Genomic DNA, 22,786 nt, shown 5'->3' on the forward strand with positions numbered 1-22,786 from the left:
CAGATCTTGTACTTGAGTAAAAGTAAAAGTACTCAGATCTTGTTCTTGAGTAAAAGTAGAAGTACTCAGATCTTGTACTTGAGTAAAAGTAAAAGTACTCAGATCTTGTTCTTGAGTAAAAGTAAAAGTACTCAGATCTTGTACTTGAGTAAAAGTAAAAGTACTCAGATCTTATACTTGAGTAAAAGTAAAAGTACTCAGATCTTGTACTTGAGTAAAAGTAGAAGCACTCAGATCTTATACTTGAGTAAAAGTAAAAGTACTCAGATCTTGTACTTGAGTTAAAGTAGAAGTACTCAGATCTTGTACTTGAGTAAAAGTAGAAGTACTCAGATCTTGTTCTTGAGTAAAAGTAGAAGTACCAGAGTGTAGGAATACTCTGTCACAGTAAAAGTACTGCATTCAAAATGTTCCTCAAGTGAAAGTAGAAAAGTATTCTCATCAAAATATAGTGAAAGACAGTAAAAGTAGTCATTGTGCAGATTGGTCCATTTCAGAATAATATCTATGATATGTTTTATAATGATTGATCATGAAAGTGTTCTCAAAGCTGGTAAAGGTGCAGCTAGTTTGAATGACTTTGTATACTGCAGGGTAGCTGGTGGATTTACTCCAGGTGGAACTAAAGTCTGATTTAACACTTGATTAGATTTCACATCATTCATCCACATCTGTGAAGTAACTAAAGGTATTAAATACATGTAGTGGAGTAGAAGTACACCATGTACCTCTGAACTGTAGTGGAGTAGAAGTACAAAGTAGCATCAAAGGGAAATACTCAGGTACAGTACAAGTACCTCCACATTGTACTGAAGTACAGTACTTGAGTAAATGTACTTAGTTCCTCTCCTGGTCTGTAAAGCTCTCCCAACATATGCAGGTTAGCATCCGGCAGCTTCTACGTGCTGGGGACCCGTACTGTACATTTCTATCATCACACTTTGGGCTCCTCAACATGTGTGGGTTCCCAGCAGGACTCTCTGAGCTGCAGACACATTCTTTCTGTGACTTTGTTCCAGATATCTGGAGCATAATAACTGAAGCTGTTTCTCCATGTTCAGGAACTCCCATCCCCCGAGTCCTGCGGCAGGAAGCGCTCCTTCTCTCCAAGAACTCCTGGACCCTGCAAGCTGGTCCAGAACCAGAGTCCCAGTGAGGAGTCCAGCCAGTCCACCTCTCAGAGTTCAACTAAACTACAACATTATTAAAGATCATGTTTCAAGTTCAAAAAGGATGCTTTCAGACTGAATCCAGAAGTTTCTCAAGCTGCAGTCAAAGCAGATCATTTGTGAAATATATAAAAAGATTATAAAACTGGATTAAGAATTACTCTGAATACTTTCTTTGGACATTTTATTTACATTTATTTTTAAAACATATTTAAAATGTTTCTGACTTTCTCTCTGAGTGCTTTTCTCATGAATTCATGACTTCAATTAATTTTTATTTTATTTCCATCTTTATTTCGAACAGATTAAAAAAACAAATAAAAAATAACAAATGTGAAAAACAGAATTAATTCCCACCCCTTATTACCGCTGATCAATGATTATCCTTTAAATCATTTCTGCAAGTTATTCCTACTCACATATTCACATTTATACATACATTTACAATCATTTCTCATCTTCAATCACCTTTCTTCATTCTCATAGTTTTCCAAGAAAGTGTTTCTGTACATCCTTTTAAATTGAATTATGCTTTGTTTGAACTCCTGCTCCAAACCGTTCCATGAAATCACCACAGATTGTTCTACTCATACTTCTCAGAGTTGTTTTGACCTTGAATTGTTTCAAATGTATTTCCTCTCAAAGTATCCCCACCCTCTTTGTTTATGATCAGTGCTTTTAGGAAGTAGATGATGTCTTGCTCTGCACATGATTTGTTTTAAATGTAACCAGATCAGTAAACTTCAGTGTGTGTGACTTCAAGAATAATGAATGAGTGTGTTCAAGATATCCAACATTATTGATTATTCTTATAGCCCTTTTTTGTAATGTGCATAACGGCTGCAGGTTGGTTTGTGTTCCTCCAAATCTCCACACAGTAACTCAGATGTGGCAATATGAGTAAAATAACTATCAGCATATATACATATTTGGTCATCTAAATTATGAAGTACGAAATGAGTTAAATGGACATCTGTACATATAGTGACATAGCTATCTACATATTTGTTCTACTACTAATATATATGATTATAATAATAATGAGTTGTAGTCCAGAATGTGTCTTGCTTTCCCCAATATTGCGATAGTCAGCCAGTTTTGCTTTTACATGATTGATATGAGGTCTCCAGCTGATTTTGTGGTCTCAAACCACACCAAGAAACATATTTACATATACTCTCTCTATGTTTATCTTGTCTAGTATTAATTGCACCTAAGGATTTGTTTTATGTTTTCTAAATAGCATAATCTTTGTTTTGCTTATATTTAATGATAATTTGTTCTTAGATCGTGTTTTCTTTTCTTGTGTATTTCATAAACATGATATTTGATTTTTTCATGTAGCTTTAAGACTAAATATTATTTTCTCAGCTCTGTAATAAATAAACACATTTGAAAAATGAATATCCCATTTGTTGTGCTTATATCCTGATTGATGAGTCAGCTGTAAAGCAGCCAGGCGGTAACGGTCAGCTGGCATGTGTATCTGTTCATTGGCTCATATGTGTAGCATGTTTAATGGCAGTGTTTTGAAAATGGCTGCCAGGTGAATATGTCAGATCTCTGTGTGTTACTCAGAGAACCGTGTGCAGGGTTTTAGAAAGTGCAGAGTTGAATTGCAGATTGTGTGCAGAGCTGAAAATGTGTTTAGAGTTCTGTTTGATTGAATCCAGCCAGTGTTGCTGCAGCAAAGCATAAGGGCTCAGAGCTTGGACCTATTGTGTTCACATTATATACGCTTCCTTTAGGCAATAAGGAATCACTCGGGACATTTTCATTGTTATGCAGATGATACTCAATTATACACAATATAGACCAAAGTATTGGACCACCTACACATTAGAGAGATACCGCAGGTCCTTCCTTCCTGCAGCGGTCAGACTATATAACCACCACGACCCCTAGTAGACCCCCCACACAACAACACAGACTATAACACCCCTTGCTGTTAAATACCAACTATGTGCAATATATATATATATATATATATATATATATATATATATATATATATATATTCTGTTAAAACTCTGCAACATATACCTGGCTGTTAAATCCTCAGAACTGTTACAGGATGCCAGCACTTTGCCCCACTGGTAGGGGTGTAACGGTTCACAGAATTCACGGTTCGGTATGTACCTCAGTTTGGGAGTCACGGTTCGGTACGGGTTCGGTACAATGCATCATCCAGGTTCGTTGTTATTTATTTTTGAACAGTAGTGCAAGTTTCATTTAAAAAATAAGGAACTCTAACATTTTGAATAATTAACTGTATTACATTGTTAAAAACAAACCACAAACAGTACCACACACACTCAGATGCCCAGATTATCTATAATGGCTGATGTGAAACTAAAAGGTTCAATAAGCTGTAAAACTAAAAAGAATGTCTTGAAAATATTACATCATAAATAATAAGAAATTGTTTCAAGAGCGCATAGCCGTTGAAAAATATATGCCAATAGCTTCATGTCTATTGGCTTCTTAAAAACAGCGGGGATAAACTGTTGAACTGCTGTTGTCTTTTGCCGGGCTCCGGTGATTGCTAAATCTGGGTGATGCCTTCTGAAATGATTTAGCATGTTTGGAGGGTGTGTTACCATTAGCATACCGCACCGCAGTCAACGCCGACACACCGCCCTCGTCCGATCCACCACTCGCACTCCACCGTTATTGTAGTCCACAGTGAACCCGAAATGTTCCCACACAGCTGATTTAAAAGAAGCAGTTGGGTTCTAGCTCCTGTGTGTTATCTGAAATCGCCATACTAACTTTTCTTCTTCTTGTTCGTTTTGTTGTTGTGTTTCTTCTTGTTCTTCATTTGTTGTTTAAGGGCGGCTGGCAAACAGCTTTTAGGTGCAATACAACGTACAGGGCAAATGAAACATGTAACCGGGATGAAAAGGGTGTTACATTTACTTAATCATGAATATTGTTATCAAGGCCGAAAATTAGGATGAGCACCAACGGTCAAAAATGTTTTTCTACCAGCGCAGCGCCTTCCCAGATCTGGCGCCCTAGGCGAACATCTATAACGCCAGCGGGCCGGCCCTGCCATCTAATATTTAAAAAAAAAATACAGAGTATAGTATTTTGAATATTTCATAAAAACGAAAACATAGTATGTCGAATATTTCATAAAAACGATTATATTTCGCATATTTAAAAATACTACAGAGTATAATACGTCTAATATTTAAAAGAGGACACATTTTAGTATGTCGAATATTTCCAAAAAACGACAGAGTATAATATGATGAATATTTCTATATCCCTTACTTTTAGAGTTTGCTACACCAATATCGTAATGCAACCTAGAATTAGAGTAAACCTTTGTTGTGTATTTTGGGTTTGGGATACCTTTACATCCAGCTCAGGCTTCAATGGTTCTCTTTTTATCTGCTGTTTAATTTGTTGCTAATTAACAGCGCTCAATGGTGGGTTGAAATGATTAGATATCAATTTTAAAAAGGTCTATTAACCTCTTGATCTAATTATAATTTAAACACAGTTGTGTTAGTCTTAAGTTAATTGTGAAGAGTAAATGTCAATGTGGTTACAACTTAACCTCAACATGCAGAGGCACACATTCTGTATTCTGGGAAAATACAGTAATATATGCAATTAATGCAGCAGGGTTATTAATCCAGAAACAAATATATATATATATTTACATAATAGGGAACAATCGTATGCACCGTTAACACTAGAGTACTTAAATACCTACACACTTTAACTTAAGTGAGGTTTTGATTGCAGGAAATTTACTGGGTTATTTTCACACTGTGGTTTTAATATGTTTATTTCAATAACTTTGTTGAGCTTGTTTTTAGCTCTATTTCTATCTCACTCAACAAAGTCCCTGTATGTGAACTGGTTCAGCTGATAAGGCTGGTTATGAATCAAGAGGGGAGGAAGTTGAAAGTATAAAGTCAGACTTGGCAGACTGCCAGACGCCATTTTACAGCTGGACGGAGCAGGAGGACAACAGGGTGAGTGTTAACACCAGGATCTGCTTTTTAACACTTTATTTACTCCGTTTTACTGGATGTCTGAACATCAGCGTCCTAGAGTCCAAAGAGACTTCTACAAGTGACTGATTCATCAAAGCAATATAACATGCGAGTCAAAATGGGGAGCGGCCTGTCTGAAGTCTGACTGATTTGATGTATTTTGAACCAAGTGTTAAACTTTCCTGTCGGCTCCCAGACCGTAGTGGAGGAAACAGGGGTGACTCTCTGCAGTCTTCCAGGGCCGAAGCAACAAACTTCCGGTTCAATAACCCACTTTTCAATAAGGCTGACAGGCGAGCTCTTCTTTGGGAGGCCGTTGCATTTATTAAGGTCTTTGTTACAGATCTAACTTTGAAGACACTCGACAGACATTTGCTGCTGTTTCGTTCACTTCAGAAACACACACCACCGCTCGCTCACTCTCCCTCGCTCTACCATGCGCACACACATGCGTCTCTCTCTCTCTCTCTCTCTCTCGCTCTCTCTCTCTCTCTCCCTAATATCATAACACAAGTTTGTTATTGTGACGGTTACAATTGAAACAAGTGTGTTATTATAATGTGTTTGTGTGTGTGTGTGTGTGTGTCTCCAGTGTTAGTGGTTTATCTCTCAGACTGGAGAAGATGAGTGGTTTTAAAGATGAGGAAGAAGAGGACACATCTTCAGTCTCCAGCTGTCTGTCTCTGAAGAGTGACTGGTCTAAAGAGGAACCTATAAACTTCAGTAATGAACCTGGACCCTCAGACACAAAGTAAGACTTTCTGCTGTAACCTGACCTGAAGAGGATTCAGTTTTTATGTTATCTGATAATCTAACCTGTTCTTTAATGATCACAGTAAAGAAACTTAGTAACAGTACAGTAACAAAGTTTAAACTCTTGATCCCTGGCGTCATCAGCGATAGTAAATAATCTATATAAAGACAGAAGTCAAAATGTGCTCTCTGAATGAACTAATGATGTTTAAAACATGTGTTGTTTCCACAGACAGAGAGCAGAGTCTCCAGTCCCCAGCTGTCTGTCTCTGAAGAGTGACTGGTCTAAAGTGTCTCCTCTAAACTTCAGTAAGGAACCTGGACCCTCAGACACAAAGTAAGAGTTTCTACTGACCTGGGGCCTCATGTATAAAGGGATATACGCTCAAAAAATGGCGTACGGCAGTTTCTACGCAATGTTTGCGATTTATAAAATACTAACTTGACGGGAAAACGTGCGGTCCTCCACGCAAACTCTAACACATGCGTACGCACTAAGCACAAAAACGGGAGGGACGAGAAACATGAGAGAAATATGTGGAAATAATACCATAAATAAAATGTTACCTCTCATTTATCATATATGAAGAATTCATTTTCAAACATTGATTGAAGCCAATCTTAAAATGAAGAAACAAACGCCTGTTTGAGACTCCTCAGTGCACACAAACACATAACTGGGAGAAATAAATAAATACGGATATGTTATTTAAAACCACTTCGAATATGTTGTGTTAATGTTATGAAATCTTTTCTCATAAATGATGCGGTAAGCAGGAGGACAGCATTACGTCTAAACTGACGCCGTTTTGCTTTTCTATAGGTTGTAGATATGAGCATGGTTTTATATACTATCATGTTTAAACGTGTTTTATACTGTTTGCCAAGACTTGACAAGTCGCTCATAAAACACAGGAGGTATGGAAACTAAGAACACCATGTGTTGTAAATTGAACAGCTAATATAACACATTAGTTGTATTTCCTTTAACTGGTGGATTATGGATGTATAGTTGCTGATCGACAGCTGGGACACAAACCACCAAATACAAAAACATAATTCAGATCCAGTCGTCATGACTACACTCCGGAGGGATTCCCCGATCATTTCATACAGTTTCTCATCAAGGGGGTGTGTCCTGTCCCCGGTATAAACACACTGCCTGAGGAAGACTGTGTGTATTTATTTTTGTCATTAACCTTTTTCGGACCACTTATTTATTTATTTTGGTGACGATCCGACCTCCATGCTGCTACCCTGGTTCAAACTGCATCCACCAAACAATATGATTTATCTCCACCTCCCCAAAATAACCAAAATCTGACACGGTGTGAGATGTGTTTTTTTTAGCTGTTCTGTCATCATTTCCTGCGATCTTCTCCATGCAGTCAGTCAAAATGAATGAAAGGGCGTTTATTTGACTATTTATAGGCAAATATGGGCGTTACGTGAAGCCCGCAAAAGCTGCACCGCATTTTGAGTCGATTGGGATTTATAAAGGGAAACCGGCGTGGGACGTGCCGTATGCACTTTCCTCGCCGGTACGCAATGTTTGGTGAATCGGAAAATGTCTGTACCTATTTTTCGGATTTCTACTACGTAAGCAACCTTCCCATGTGAATCCTACGCACGGCGTTATAAATGAGGCCCCTGAAGAGGATTCAGTTGTTCTGTTATCTGATCATCTAACCTGTTCTTTAATGATCGCAGTAAAGAAACTTAGTAACAGAACAGTAACAAAGTTTAAACTCTTGATCCCTGGCGTCATCAGCGATAGTAAATAATCTACATACAGACAGAAGTCAAAATGTGCTCTCTGAATGAACTAATGATGTTTAAAACATGTGTTGTTTCCACAGACAGAGAGCAGAGTCTCCAGTCCCCAGCTGTCTGTCTCTGAAGAGTGACTGGTCTAAAGAGGAACCTATAAACTTCAGTAAAGAACCTGGACCCTCAGACACAAAGTAAGAGTTTCTGCTGTAACCTGACCTGAAGAGGATCCAGTTCTTATATAATCTAATATATCAAACTGTTCTTTAATAATATCATGTGTGCAGTATAGTACAGAACAAAGGCAGCAGAGTTCAGCAAGCTAACGTTATTTAAGGATATTTCAATATGCATTTATAGCATCATTGGAATAAAGAGGAATAAATACACACATACACCGTCACCGGAAGTGACTCATTTTATTGCGCATGTCCCTTTTATCACGGGAATACAGGAAGTGATTAGTATAAGAGTATTAAATAAACAAATTCATATCTTACAATTCATAATTCAACAAGTGGCATAACATGGTTTTAAATGGCGAAGATATTGATAAATACTCACTAAAAATATATATAATATATCGTCCAACACATTATTCACTACTTGGGCATGTTCATGATATGGTCGAATGCACTTATTGTAAGTCGCTTTGGATAAAAGCGTCAGCTAAATGCAATGTAATGTAATGATATGTATTTTAAAGATGTTTATTAATAATAGTGATAACCTGGTGAGCTGGTTGTGTTTAGCATTAGCAGATATAACAGAGCTTTGTGTGATTACATGTAGAGTCAATGCAAAGACCCAGATCTGTGCCTGGCAACACCAAGAAACTTAATATATAACAAATATTTACAAAACATGTCTTTATAAACACACTATTGACCGCAAAGGAGCAGGGAGAATAAAATAATCATATATTACCTGCCCCTTTCCCTTACCTTCCCTATACATTACAGTATCGTAGGATAATAAGAGAAGCACAAAAACGTACTAACAAAAATACTTAGTTCCCACTTGACAGTTAACGGAAAGAAACAAAACTAAAAAACAACACATGAACAAGGACAAGTGCAACACCCTCATCTAAGTCATACTTGTCATGGGCCCTTTCTCATTTCACTAATTTCCCCTCCTCGATTCCTCCGATTTGAGGAGTCGAGGGGGGGAAATTAGTGAAATGAGAAAGGGCCCTTGTGTCTTGTCTGATCCTACTTCCTTTGTTTGCCTTCCTGTCGTTAGTTTCCCTGGTGTGTCTGATTGTGTTCACCTGTTGCCCTTGTGTTTCTGCCTCCCCTGCCCAGCTGTGTCTTGTCCTGTGATTACCCTTCTGTGTATTTAGTCTTGTCTTCCCCTGTACTCCTCGTCTATTCCTTCTCTCCTCGTCTATGTTACCTGCCCGTCTCTTGATGTCCATGCTCTTGTCCATGCTACCTGTCACGCTCCATCCTTGTCCCTGAGGTTTTTTGTCCTGATCCTTCCTCGTGCTCCCTGGTTTCCTTCCTTGTACTCCCCTGGTTTTGGTAATGTTAGGTTGTTCCTTGTTTTCAGTTGTCATCAGCTTTGGGAAATAAAGCTCGCTTTTTTTTACCTAACCTTTTAGTCCTCTTACTGCATTTGGGTCCTATTTTTCCCCACCCCTGACAGTACAGAAAGACCAAGTATGGACACAGCAGCCATGGTTCCGGCCCCAGTTTCGGCTCCAGTACTGGCTATCCGGCCGACGCCAGTTCCCCGTGTCCTGTCGGCGTTCCGACCGACTCCAGTTCCCCGTGTCCTGTCGGCGTTCCGACCGACTCCAGTTCCCCGTGTCCTGTCGGCGTTCCGGCCGACGCCAGTTCCCTGTGTCCTGTCGGCGTTCCGACCGACTCCAGTTCCCTGTGTCCTGTCGGCGTTCCGACCGACTCCAGTTCCCCGTGTCCTGTCGGCGTTCCGACCGGCGCCAGTTCCCCGTGTCCTGTCGGCGTTCCGACCGGCGCCAGTTCCCTGTGTCCTGTCGGCGTTCCGACCGACTCCAGTTCCCCGTGTCCTGTCGGCGTTCCGGCCGACGCCAGTTCCCCGTGTCCTGTCGGCGTTCCGACCGACTCCAGTTCCCCGTGTCCTGTCGGCGTTCCGACCGACGCCAGTTCCCCGTGTCCTGTCGGCGTTCCGACCGACTCCAGTTCCCCGTGTCCTGTCGGCGTTCCGACCGACGCCAGTTCCCCGTGTCCTGTCGGCGTTCCGACCGGCGCCAGTTCCCTGTGTCCTGTCGGCGTTCCGACCAACTCCAGCTCCCTGTCTCCGGTTGGCGGTCCGGCCTTCTCAAGTCCCTTCTCAAGTCCCTTCTCAGGTCCCTTCTCAGGTCCCCTCTCAAGTGCCTTCTCAAGTCCCTACTCTAGTCCCTGCTCAAGGTCCTTCTCTAGTCCCTACTCTAGTCCCTTCTCAGGTCCCTACTCTAGTCCCTTCTCAGGTCCCTACTCTAGTCCCTACTCTAGTCCCTACTCTAGTCCCTACTCTAGTCCCTTCTCAGGTCCCTACTCTAGTCCCTACTCTAGTCCCTTCTCAAGTTAAAACCCGGCTCCTGGGCTGCAACAAAAAGTTGGGAGGTGAGACGAGGGGTATGAATATAACTATCGTTTATTTATAATAAACAAACAAGTGAACAAGACCAGCAACAGGTCCCCCGAGGCTGGCACGGAGAGAGTGCCCAGAGGAGTGAGGGGCCTCCCGAAACGTAATGGGCTGTCCAGCCGCTGCCTTCGCCCTTGTGCCCGGCTTCCTGAATTCGCCCCTCCTTGAACTTTGCCTTGCCCCCGGGCTGTCCGCCCGAGTCCCCCTTCTCGGCTTCTGCCATGCCCCCGTGCCGTCAACCCTCCACCTCCTCCGGAGCCCCTCCACCCACCCTTTTGGCCCTAGTTATCCCTAGTTTCCTTCCTCGTACTCCCTCTATTTTTCCCCACCCCTGACACTACTAGAGAAGAAGAGTCTTGAGTGAGACGTTGGTGACGCTCTGCCCATTGGTGAGAATCAGCTCCTCTAATGTAAAGTGCTGTAAAGGATGTGTTCCTCTCCACAGAGGGAAGAGGGAGAGTGGTGTTCCTGTGGAGCAGCAGCTGTCCAGCTGTGCTCTGTGTCAGGACGTCCTGAAGGATCCAGTCTCTACCAGCTGTGGACACTGGTTCTGCAGACAGTGCATCACCTCATTCTGGGAGCAGAGCCCTCCATCAGGAGACCCCTCCTGTCCCCATTGTGGAGAAAGACCCAGAACCAGAGCTGGCCTGCAGACAGCCAGTCAGAGCAGAACTGTACGAGGTAAGAGGCCGAACACACGCAGCGTTTCATTCCTCTTCCTGGTTCCTTTGTTTCTGAATAGGTATACTGCTGTAGAGCAGAGACAGTGAGCTGTTTATACAACATTTAAACTCCGTCTGTTTCTTGTTGTTTTATTGTTCTAATTAGATTCTCAGAGCGTTTCCCTCCTTCTCTCCTGTTTCCTTCTCTTCCAGCAGAACGTGGTCTGCAGAAGGTTCTAGATGAACATAGGCTCAGTCTGAGGAGGAGATGTGAACGTGTGACTGAAGGAACTGATCAAAGTGAAACCCTCCTCAACAGCATCTTCACTGAGCTCTACATCACACAAGGCCAGAGTGAAGAGGTTAATACCCAACATGAGGTGAGGCAGCTGGAGACAGCTTCCAAGAAGAAGCCCCTCCATGACACTCCCATCAAGTGCCAGGACATCTTTAAAGCCTCACCTGACCAACAGACTCTCATCAGAGCGGTCCTGACCAACGGAGTCGCTGGAGTTGGAAAAACCTTCTCAGTGCAGAAGTTCACTCTGGACTGGGCCGAGGGTTTGGGAAACCAAGATGTCAGTCTGGTGATCCCACTCTCCTTCAGGGAGCTGAACCTGATCAAAGGTGAGCAGTACAGTCTTCTCAGGCTGCTCCATGTTTTCCATCCCACCTTACAGAAGCTCACAGCAGAGCAGCTGGCTGTCTGCAAAGTGCTGCTCATCTTTGACGGCCTGGATGAAAGCAGACTTTCTCTGGACTTCAGAAACAATGAGGTTGTGTCTGATGTCTCTCAGCAGTCCTCAGTCAACGTGCTGCTGACAAACCTCATCAGGGGGAAGCTGCTTCCCTCGGCTCTCGTCTGGATAACTTCCAGACCTGCAGCGGCCAATCAGATCCCTCCTCAGTGTGTGGACAGGGTAACAGAAGTACGAGGCTTCACTGACGCCCAGAAGGAGGAGTACTTCAGGAGGAGATGGAGTGATGAAGACCTGTCCAGCAGAATCATCTCTCACATCAAGAGCTCCAGGAGCCTCCACATCATGTGTCTGATCCCAGTCTTCTGCTGGATCACTGCTGCAGTTCTGGACCACATGTTGACTACAGACCAGAGAGGAGAGCTGCCCCAGACCCTCACTGACATGTACTCACACTTCCTGCTGGTCCAGACCAAGAGGAAGAAGCAGAAGTACGAAGAGGGACATGAGACGAGTCCACAGCAGCTGACGGAGGCTGACAGGGAGCTTCTTCTGAAGCTGGGGAGGCTGGCGTTTGAACATCTGGAGAAAGGAGACATCATGTTCTACCAAGAAGACCTGCAGCGCTGTGGTCTTGATGTCTCCGAGGCCTTGGTGCACTCAGGAGTTTGTACACAGGTCTTCAAAAGAGAGAGTATGATCTTCCAGAAAACAGTCTACTGCTTTGTTCATCTGAGCATTCAGGAGTTTCTGGCTGCAGTCTACATGTTGCACTGTTACACCAACAGAGACACAGAGGTACTGAAGGACTTCCTGCAGGTAGACTATAACAACAGCAGAGATCAGGATTACCCATCCCTGGATGTCTTTCTGAAGAGAGCCATGCAGAAATCCCTCAGAAGTAAAAATGGCCACCTGGACCTGTTTGTCCGCTTTCTCCACGGCCTCTCTCTGGAGTCCAACCAGAGTCTGCTAGGAGGCCTGCTGGGTCGCACAGACAACAGACCAGAAACCATCCAGAGAGCCATCAGCAACCTGACGGAGATGAGCAGTTATGAATTCTCTCCTGACAGGTGCATCAACATCTTCAACTGTCTGACAGAGATGAAGGACCTCTCAGTACATCAGGAGATCACAGAGTTCCTGAAGTCAGAGAACAGATCAGAGGAGAAACTCTCTGTGATCCACTGCTCTGCTCTGGCCTACATACTGCAGATGTCAGAGGAGGTTCTGGATGAGTTGGACCTGAAGAAATACAACACATCACAGGAGGGAAAACTGAGACTGCTTCCAGCTGTGAGGAACTGCAGGAAGGCCAAGTAAGTCCAGATGTGATTAACTTTATAAACTAATGTGGATCAGGAGTTTAATTATTCAAATAAACACTATAACATTTCTGCTGTTGAAATACTGAGAGCAAAATAAAACCAACCCTGTTCTTCTATTTATTTATAATAATAGTTCAACTGAAGCGTTCCTCTCTTCATATTGAGTGATGGAGGCGACATGTCAAACACATGAAGGACTTGAGAGGTTTCTCAGCATGTGATCACACCACACAGCAGGACTTACAGTTATCACAGAAACATGTTATTATTAATTTCTAGAAGTTTCTTTATCATTAAACACACGTTTTGATCACAATAGTTTAAAATCAGATCTATATAATTTCCCACCAATAACATAGTTATGTCTTAATGAAGATACAGTGGGGAAAAAAAGTATTTAGTCAGCCACCAATTGTGCAAGTTCTCCCACTTAAAAAGATGAGAGAGGCCTGTAATTTTCATCCTAGGTACACCTCAACTATGAGAGACAAAATGAGGGAAAAAGAAATCCAGAAAATCACATTGTCTGATTTTTTAAGAATTTATTTGCAAATTATGGTGTAAAATAAGTATTTGGTCAATAACAAAAGTTCATCTCAATACTTTGTTATATACCCTTTGTTGGCAATGACAGAGGTCAAACGTCTTCTGTAAGTCTTCACAAGGTTTTCACTGTTGCTGGTATTTTGGCCCATTCCTCCATGCAGATCTCCTCTAGAGCAGAGATGTTTTGGGGCTGTCGCTGGGCAACACGGACTTTCAACTCCCTCCAAAGATTTTCTATGGGGTTGAGATCTGGAGACTGGCTAGGCCACTCCAGGACCTTGAAATGCTTCTTACGAAGCCACTCCTTCGTTGCCCGGGCGGTGTGTTTGGGATCATTGTCATGCTGAAAGACCCAGCCACGTTTCGTCTTCAATGCCCTTGCTGATGGAAGGAGGTTGTCACTCAAAATCTCACGATACATGGCCCCATTCATTCTTTCCTTGACACGGATCAGTCGTCCTGGTCCCTTTGCAGAAACACAGCCCCAAAGCATGATGTTCCCACCCCCATGTTTCACAGTAGGTGTCCTTTGGATGCAACTCAGCATTCTTTTTCCTCCAAACATGTCTAGTTGAGTTTTTACCAAAAAGTTCTATTTTGGTTTCATCTGACCATATGACATTCTCCCAATCCTCTTCTGGATCATCTAAATGCTCTCTAGCAAACTTCAGACGGGCCTGGACATGTACTGGCTTAAGCAGGGAGACACGTCTGGCACAGCAGGATTTGAGTCCCTGGCGGCGTAGTGTGTTACTGATGGTAGCCTTTGTTACTTTGGACCCAGCTCTCTGCAGGTCATTGACTAGGTCCCCCCGTGTGGTTCTGGGATGTTTGCTCACCGTTCTTGTTTCTCATTCTGACCCCACGGGGTGAGATCTTGCGTGGAGCCCCAGATGGAGGGAGATTATCAGTGGTCTTGTATGTCTTCCATTTTTCTAATAATTGCTCCCACAGTTGATTTCTTCACACCCAGCTGCTTACCTATTGCAGATTCAGTCTTCCCAGCCTGGTGCAGGTCTACAATGTTGTTTCTGGTGTCCTTTGACAGCTCTCTGGTCTTGGCCATAGTGGAGTTTGGAGTGTGACTGTTTGAGGTTGTGGACAGGTGTCTTTTATACTGCTAACAAGTTCAAACAGGTGCCATTAATACAGTTAACAAGTGGAGGACAGAGGAGGCTCTTAAAGAAGAAGTTACAGGTCTGTGAGAGACAGAAATCTTGTTTGTTTGTTATTGACCAAATACTTATTTTCCACCATAATTTGCAAATAAATTCTTTAAAAATCAGACAATGTGATTTTCTGGATTTTTTCTTCTCATTCTGTCTCTCATAGTTGAGGTATACCTAGGATGAAAATTACAGGCCTCTCTCATCTTTTTAAGTGGGAGAACTTGCACAATTGGTGGCTGACTAAATACTTTGTTGCCCCACTATACTGGGAACATCTGATACAAAAATTAATATATTATAACTTTATTGGTTTGTTAATTGTGTTTGTGTGCGCAATAAATGTTCAGATGCTCAGAGAAGCCAAAACATCCTTCATCCATCATTCACATCCAAATATTAATTAACATTTCAATATGTACATCTCTAATATCGTCAAGTGATTCATTTAATTTCGGTCTTTGTTGGTAACAGTCAGTGACAGCAGGAGCACAGACATGTGATCAGATCACACTGACAAATCATTACACTCTATTATCATATATTATTATATATTATATTAAATGGACTAGCAGCAAAGGTCTATCAGAACATGTCAAATCTTTTTTCATCAAATGCTTGAAGTTAATATAATTTTCCCTCTTTTTTAAACACATGTTGTAATATATGTTTTATTATAGACTTAATCTCTGTGGACTCTCAAAGACTGACTATGAAGTCGTGGTCTCAGCTCTGAAGTCTGACCCCTCCCATCTGAGAGATCTGGACCTGAATCACAACGCTCTGATGGATTCAGAAGTGGAGCTGCTGAGTTCTGGACTAAAGAGTCCAAACTGCAGACTGGAGGCTCTCAGGTCAGTTCACTGACTGCAGTTCATATTGATCTGTTTGTGTTTATGATTTTCTGAATTTCAACAAATACAATGTTATTGTTATTTGTTCCGTTTTTGCTAATGACTGAATATTGATCAGAGCAACTGAGAGAAGGTGAATGTGTGAGGGAGAGAGTTTGAGCTTCCACAGACTCACCCTGTGCTCCATGAGTCAGTGGAGATGCTGTCAGTACTGATGAGCTGTGAGGGAGATGAAGGAGTTGTTAAACATCTGATCAAAGTTAAAGTTCCAGATTATCAGTGGATTGTTTCTAAATCATCTCTGACATCAAAACCCTGTTTGACTCTGAACAGATTATTAAACATGGAGTTATTTCAAACAGGAAAATTGTTTTCTAAAGTGACATCATGTTTTCTTTCTTCAGACTGAGGGGCTGCAGTTTGTCAGAGATCAGCTGTTCTGCTCTGGTCTCAGCTCTGAAGTCCAACATCCATCTGAGAGATCTGGACCTGAGTAAGAACGATCTGAAGGATTCAGATGTGGAGCTGCTGAGAGATCTTCTGGAGAGTCCAGACTGCAGACTGGAGACCCTCAGGTCAGTAAGGGGTCTCTGCTGGTTCAGCAGTATTGTATGAAACACAGGGAGGTGTTTCTCTCACTGGGGAAACAGATCAGTGATGTTACCCACTGACTGCAGGCTCTCTCATTCTTCCATCAACTAGAGAAGGCCAGCTGGAAATGCAAAGCCACATTTAGTAAGTGATCAACTTTCCACCAGACATATGGGATTTGACAGAAGAGTGGAAAAGGTAGTCTGTGTTTGATGGGATGTTTTGAGCTCCTTGACTAATGACTGTTACTTCCTGTCATGCAGCTGAGAGCTGTGGCAGTCAGTCGTAGTGTTTGCAGAGAAGATATGATGGGATGTAAAGCATGAGATCAGTCAGGACTCTGAAGCTGACTCAAAGAACAAACACTTCTTTTAAACTGGATCCATAACTGTTGGATTGTGTTCATCCCTACAGGATCAGAGATGATGAGACGATCAGAGCCGAGACCCAGAAGACCTGTGAGTACTGAATATCCTCCATTCATCCAGATATGAAACTCTTTGATGGAGCATGACCTCAGAGGAAAACAACACTCTGGTTTCTCTCTCTTCATCATTCTGTCTGTTTCTCTTCACAACAACTGTCTATCAACACAGTGACGCGTTCACTGACACTCTGTAAAATATAAATAAACTCTGAAGAATAAAACACATGAAAACATCAACATTATAACCAGTTTGTTACAGTATTACCATCAAAATATACTTCAGTAGAAGTACTCAGATCTTGTACTTGAGTAAAAGTACTCAGATCTTGTACTTGAGTAAAAGTAGAAGTACTCAGATCTTGTACTTGAGTAAAAGTAGAAGTACTCAGATCTTGTACTTGAGTAAAAGTAGAAGTACTCAGATCTTATACTTGAGTAAAAGTAGAAGTACTCAGATCTTGTACTTGAGTAAAAGTAAAAGTACTCAGATCTTGTTCTTGAGTAAAAGTAAAAGTACTCAGATCTTGTACTTGAGTAAAAGTAGAAGTACTCAGATCTTATACTTGAGTAAAAGTAAAAGTACTCAGATCTTATACTTGAGTAAAAGTAAAAGTACTCAGATCTTGTACTTGAGTAGAAGTACTCAGATCTTGTACTTGAGTAGAAGTACTCAGATCTTGTTCTTGAGTAAAAGTAGAAGTACCAGAGTGTAGGAATACTCTGTCACAGTAAAAGTCCTGCATTCAAAATGTTCCTCAAGTGAAAGTAGAAAAGTATTCTCATCAAAATATAGTGAAAGACAGTAAAAGTAGTCATTGTGCAGATTGGTCCATTTCAGAATAATAGATATGATATGTTTTATAATGATTGATCATGAAAGTGTTCTCAAAGCTGGTAAAGGTGCAGCTAGTTTGAATGACTTTGTATACTGCAGGGTAGCTTGTGGATTTACTCCAGGTGGAACTAAAGTCTGATTTAACACTTGATTATATTTCACATCATTCATCCAGATCTGAGAAGTAACTAAAGGTATTACATACATGTAGTGGAGTAGAAGTACACCATGTACCTCTGAACTGTAGTGGAGTAGAAGTACAAAGTAGCATCAAAGGGAAATACTCAGGTACAGTACAAGTACCTCCACATTGTACTGAAGTACAGTACTTGAGTAAATGTACTTAGTTCCTCTCCTGGTCTGTAAAGCTCTCCCAACATATGCAGGTTAGCATCCGGCAGCTTCTATGTGCTGGGGACCCGTACTGTACATTTCTATCATCACACTTTGGGCTCCTCAACATGTGTGGGTTCCCAGCAGGACTCTCTGAGCTGCAGACACATTCTTTCTGTGACTTTGTTCCAGATATCTGGAGCATAATAACTGAAGCTGTTTCTCCATGTTCAGGAACTCCCATCCCCCGAGTCCTGCGGCAGGAAGCGCTCCTTCTCTCCAAGAACTCCTGGACCCTGCAAGCTGGTCCAGAACCAGAGTCCCAGTGAGGAGTCCAGCCAGTCCACCTCTCAGAGTTCAACTAAACTACAACATTATTAAAGATCATGTTTCAAGTTCAAAAAGGATGCTTTCAGACTGAATCCAGAAGTTTCTCAAGCTGCAGTCAAAGCAGATCATTTGTGAAATATATAAAACAATTATAAAACTGTATTAAGAATTACTCTGAATACTTTCTTTGGACATTTTATTTACATTTCTTTTAATCAAATGTTTCTGACTTTCTCTCTGAGTGCTTTTCTCATGAATGAACGACTTCAATCTTCTTTCTTTTCTTGTGTATTTCATAAACAGGATATTGTTGTTTGTCCTTATATCCTGATTGATGAGTCAGCAGTAAAGCAGCCAGGCGGTAACGGTCAGCTGGCATGTGTATCTATTCATTGGCTCATATGTGTAGCATGTTTAATGGCAGTGTTTTGAAAATGGCTGCCAGGTGAATATGTCAGATCTCTGTGTGTTACTCAGAGAACCGTGTGCAGGGTTTTAGAAAGTGCAGAGTTGAATTGCAGATTGTGTGCGGAGCTGAAAATGTGTTTAGAGTTCTGTTTGATTGAATCCAGTCAGTGTTGCTGCAGCAAAGCATAAGGGCTCAGAGCTTGGACCTATTGTGTTCACATTATATACGCTTCCTTTAGGCAATAAGGAATCACTCGGGACATTTTCATTGTTATGCAGATGATACTCAATTATACACAATATAGACCAAAGTATTGGACCACCTACACATTAGAGAGATACCGCAGGTCCTTCCTTCCTGCAGCGGTCAGACTATATAACCACCACGACCCCTAGTAGACCCCCCACACAACAACACAGACTATAACACCCCTTGCTGTTAAATACCAACTATGTGCAATATATATATATATATATATTCTGTTAAAACTCTGCAACATATACCTGGCTGTTAAATCCTCAGAACTGTTACAGGATGCCAGCACTTTGCCCCACTGGTAGGGGTGTAACGGTTCACAGAATTCACGGTTCGGTATGTACCTCAGTTTGGGAGTCACGGTTCGGTACGGGTTCGGTACAATGCATCATTCCAGGTTTGTTGTTATTTATTTTTGAACAGTAGTGCAAGTTTCAGTTCAAAAATAAGGAACTCTAACATTTTGAATAATTAACTGTATTACACTGTTAAAAACAAACCACAAACAGTACCACACACACTCAGATGCCCAGATTATCTACAATGGCTGATGTTAAACTAAAAGGTTCAATAAGCTGTAAAACTAAAAAGAATGTCTTGAAAATATTACATCATAAATAATAAGAAATTGTTTCAAGAGCGCATAGCAGTTGAAATATATATACCAATAGCTTCATGTCTATTGGCTTCTTAAAAACAGTCGGGGATAAGCTGTTGAACTGCTGTTGTCTTTTGCCGGGCTCCGGTGATTGGCAAATCTGGGTGATGCCTTCTGATGTGATTTAGCATGTTTGGAGGGTGTGTTACCATTAGCATACCGCACCGCAGTCAACGCCGACACACCGTCCTCCTCCGATCCACCACTCGCACTCCATCGTTATTGTAGTCCACAGTGAACCCGAAATGTTCCCACACAGCTGATTTAAAAGAAGCAGGTGGGTTCTAGCTCCTGTGTGTTATCTGAAATCGCCATACTAACTTTTCTTCTTCTTGTATTTTGTTCGTTTTGTTGTTGTGTTTCTTCTTGTTCTTCATTTGTTGTTTAAGGGCGGCTGGCAAACAGCTTTTAGGCGCAATACCGCCCCCTGGATTATAAATAGTGTAATGGATACTTCCCTGAATGACAGACTTTTTTACCACTCGTAAAAAAAAGGCGTATTCGTGACTGCATGTGCCGAACCGTGACGTCCGAACCGTGACGGGACGAATACGGATACCGTTACACCCCTACCCACTGGTGATTATTTTTTTGCCGCACACATTAAATACAAAAATACTCGGAGCATGCGCAGTGTAGTTTTTACATTCATTCATTTTGACAGCGAGAGAGGGGCTAAATCGGGGCTTGTCCCACATCGCTCTACACGGCTCAATAGGTACACTGTAGACACTAATTAGCAAAATAGCAATGTACAGACGAATCAGATGACTAAACATGATCTTAAAATATATCTTAAGATGTATATTCTTTGCATATTTTTGGAATTATTATTTTAATTACTTTCTGCTGACACTAGGGTGGGGCTGGCCCTAATGACGAGTCACCACTGGTGAGGTCAGACACTGATGTTGGACGAGAGGCTGGCTCTCCGTTCTAGTTCATCCCAAAGGTGTTCAGTAGGGTTGAGGTCAAGTTCTTCCACACCAAACTCATCCACCCAGGCCTTGATGGAGCTGCTTTGTGGGGCTCAGTCATGCTGGAACAGAAAGCTTCTTCCTCCCCAAACTGTTTCCACAAAGTTGGAGGTAACGTTCGCCTGCATTCCCCAAACCCAAACTGGGCCATCAGTGGACAGATAGAGAAGCGTGATTGGTCGCACCACAGAACACGTTTCCTGAACAGTGTCCTTCACATGCTGATATCCAAGAGAGGGAGTTCCACAGTCACAAGATGGAGGAATAGAAAGCAGTATTCAATGTTTACTTCAGATTAGCTCCACGTCAGAAATGAGCATGCTTGTCATATGTCTCTCTCCATAGAGGCTGAATCATCATGTTAATCACATAGCTATCATATGCCTCAAACAGTCCTGATGCTCTTCTAGGTAATCACACATCCTGTCATGTTCACAGCTACAGTTGGGATACCTTTGTTATCATGTTACTCTGATGTTGGAAGAGGACATTCAGAATTTTCCCAACAGTGGAATATCTAGGAGAGAAGACATTTCACGAACTGACTTGTTGCAACGGTGGCCTCCTATTACAGAACCACGTTGGAATTTAGCAAGCTCTTTAGAACGACCCATTCTTTCACAAATGTTGGTAAAGGCAGACTGCATGGCAAGGTGCTTGATTTTATACACCTTTGGCAATGGGACTGAATGAAACACCTGAGTTCATTGATTAAGAGGAGAGTCCCAATACTTATATAGTGAATGTCCTGTATAATGTTGAAAAAAGTCATCGTACAGTATGTCGAAAAAATAAATCTAAAAGTCAATCATCTTCGACAGCAAACACCAATCTAGGTGTTATTGACAGAACCAGGTATTTTGTCATTTTTGAACAATATACGATAATACTTTATTTTTGAAGGATTGTCTTTTAGATACAAATTTTCAAAACTTTGACTTTTTTTGTCGTACTGTAATGTGTAAGGTTTTCTCATCTCTTTTTACGTACTATACTATTAATTATATGAATATACTATTAATTAATGGGTTAAAAACGATTACAAAGGGTTTAAGTCAAGAACATATGTAGGCGAATCATCACAGATGAGAGAGGGGGGGGGGGGGGGTCTTATATAATTGAGACTTTACTGTAGAATCAACAGCTTCATAAACTTGATTAATTATTCAATGTTTACTTAAACAGGGTATATGCAGGAATCCTGAAGTCAAATGTAATACCTTTTAAGACCTTTTTTAAGACCCTTTCCATACATTTTAAGACCTCATCGCAACTTTGAGTTCTAACCGGTTACATTGGCAACACACTTTACCTCACATTTACTATATTGATTGTAAGATAGCAAAACTAAACAGAGTGCAGACAGACTACTGAAGCCTCCTTTCCACATGAACTTCAACCTCTCTGTGAAGGTCAGGTTTAATGCAGTATGCTGCTTTGTTGCTTCTGTAGACTCTGTGCTCTTTCATTCCAGTAAAACTCCTCAGAAACCATTAGAAACCAGTATTTAACCAATAAACAAAACAATTGACAAAACTTTGAACTATGAAATATGTTAAACTTTGGTGAGCTTCAGCGGGGTAATGCCCTATAGGAGCTCCCTCACAAATACCCAGGGGTTAAATTGGGCTGGGGCTGTCCGGGGCTAAGCCCTGGCACATAAGACGATGCTCTGACGTCATCACCCTCACACATTTGTCATATGTTTACAAAAAAGGATATATATGTTAAGACTTTTCTCGTTGTTAATATAGACTATATTTAGGGTCTATATGTGTTGACTTTACTTTAAAATAGCAGATCTCTGTGACCGGATATAGTTTGGCTTAGACCCCGGCCCCACACGGTAAAACGCATACGCAAGCGCAAAAAAGTCTTCCGTTCACACGCATTCGATTCATTAACGTGTCCGTTCACACAAGACCGCTGGAAATGCTGGAAACGATGTAGTACATATGTCAGGCCTGTAAGTGGCGCTGCTGCCACCCGAAATACACCAAAAGCAGCGAAGAAGACCCCGGAGCATGGTTGCCATGGTTGCCCTTCTGTTTATTCTCCGCGGTGGACGGCGTGTTCTCCTGCTGTATCTCTCAGGTAGTCCACCAGCAGATGAAAAACACCCACCTCTCCGCCTCTTCCAAGGAACGAGGGGACCGTGCGGCAGTTTCCGTAAAAAAAATGTTCCGCCGGTCAACATGTCCGTTAAAGTTTAAATCTCCCGTACAAAATTAGGAAAGTGCCGGTCAGAGGTCTTCTTTGTTATTTATTGAGCTTTAAAACAAATTGATAACGACTCTGTTCTCTGTATAATAATATAATAATATTTAATAAACGGCGCCTGCCTCTCTTTTCCTCCCCCTCTTCTGACAGCCCAGCAGCAGCAGGAGACGTGGGGAGAG

The 22,786-nt window shown here is 41.7% G+C and overlaps 2 protein-coding genes across 10 annotated transcripts in view; both read left to right on the top strand.

The window, feature by feature from the left end:
• Positions 1-2,573, top strand: part of LOC307037826 (protein NLRC3-like) — a 30,505-nt gene extending 27,932 nt beyond the window's left edge. For all 3 annotated transcript variants that reach the window (XM_079678970.1, XM_079678971.1, XM_079678972.1), the window contains one exon: positions 1,062-2,573. In XM_079678970.1, the coding sequence (XP_079535096.1) occupies positions 1,062-1,063 (2 nt within the window). In that variant the 3' untranslated portion in view covers positions 1,064-2,573. The remainder of the gene's footprint in view (positions 1-1,061) is intronic.
• Positions 2,574-5,064: 2,491 nt separating this feature from the next.
• On the top strand, positions 5,065-22,548 carry LOC307037827 (protein NLRC3-like). 7 transcript variants are annotated; one of them, XM_079678973.1, is made up of 10 exons: positions 5,065-5,161; positions 5,775-5,933; positions 6,168-6,272; positions 7,795-7,899; positions 10,764-10,999; positions 11,194-12,997; positions 15,399-15,572; positions 15,977-16,147; positions 16,578-16,621; positions 17,993-22,548. In XM_079678973.1, coding segments are annotated over exons 2-10 (2,769 nt in total). In that variant the 5' UTR covers positions 5,065-5,161; positions 5,775-5,805; the 3' UTR covers positions 17,995-22,548. The 7 variants fall into 7 exon arrangements, with proteins under 7 accessions (XP_079535099.1, XP_079535102.1, XP_079535103.1 ...); XM_079678976.1 differs by having other exon boundaries at positions 11,197-12,997; XM_079678975.1 differs by having other exon boundaries at positions 5,070-5,161; positions 5,796-5,933.
• Positions 22,549-22,786: the final 238 nt, after the last annotated feature.

The sequence above is a fragment of the Notothenia rossii genome (assembly GCF_949606895.1).
Source record: "Notothenia rossii genome assembly, chromosome: 4".
NCBI lineage: Eukaryota > Metazoa > Chordata > Actinopteri > Perciformes > Nototheniidae > Notothenia > Notothenia rossii.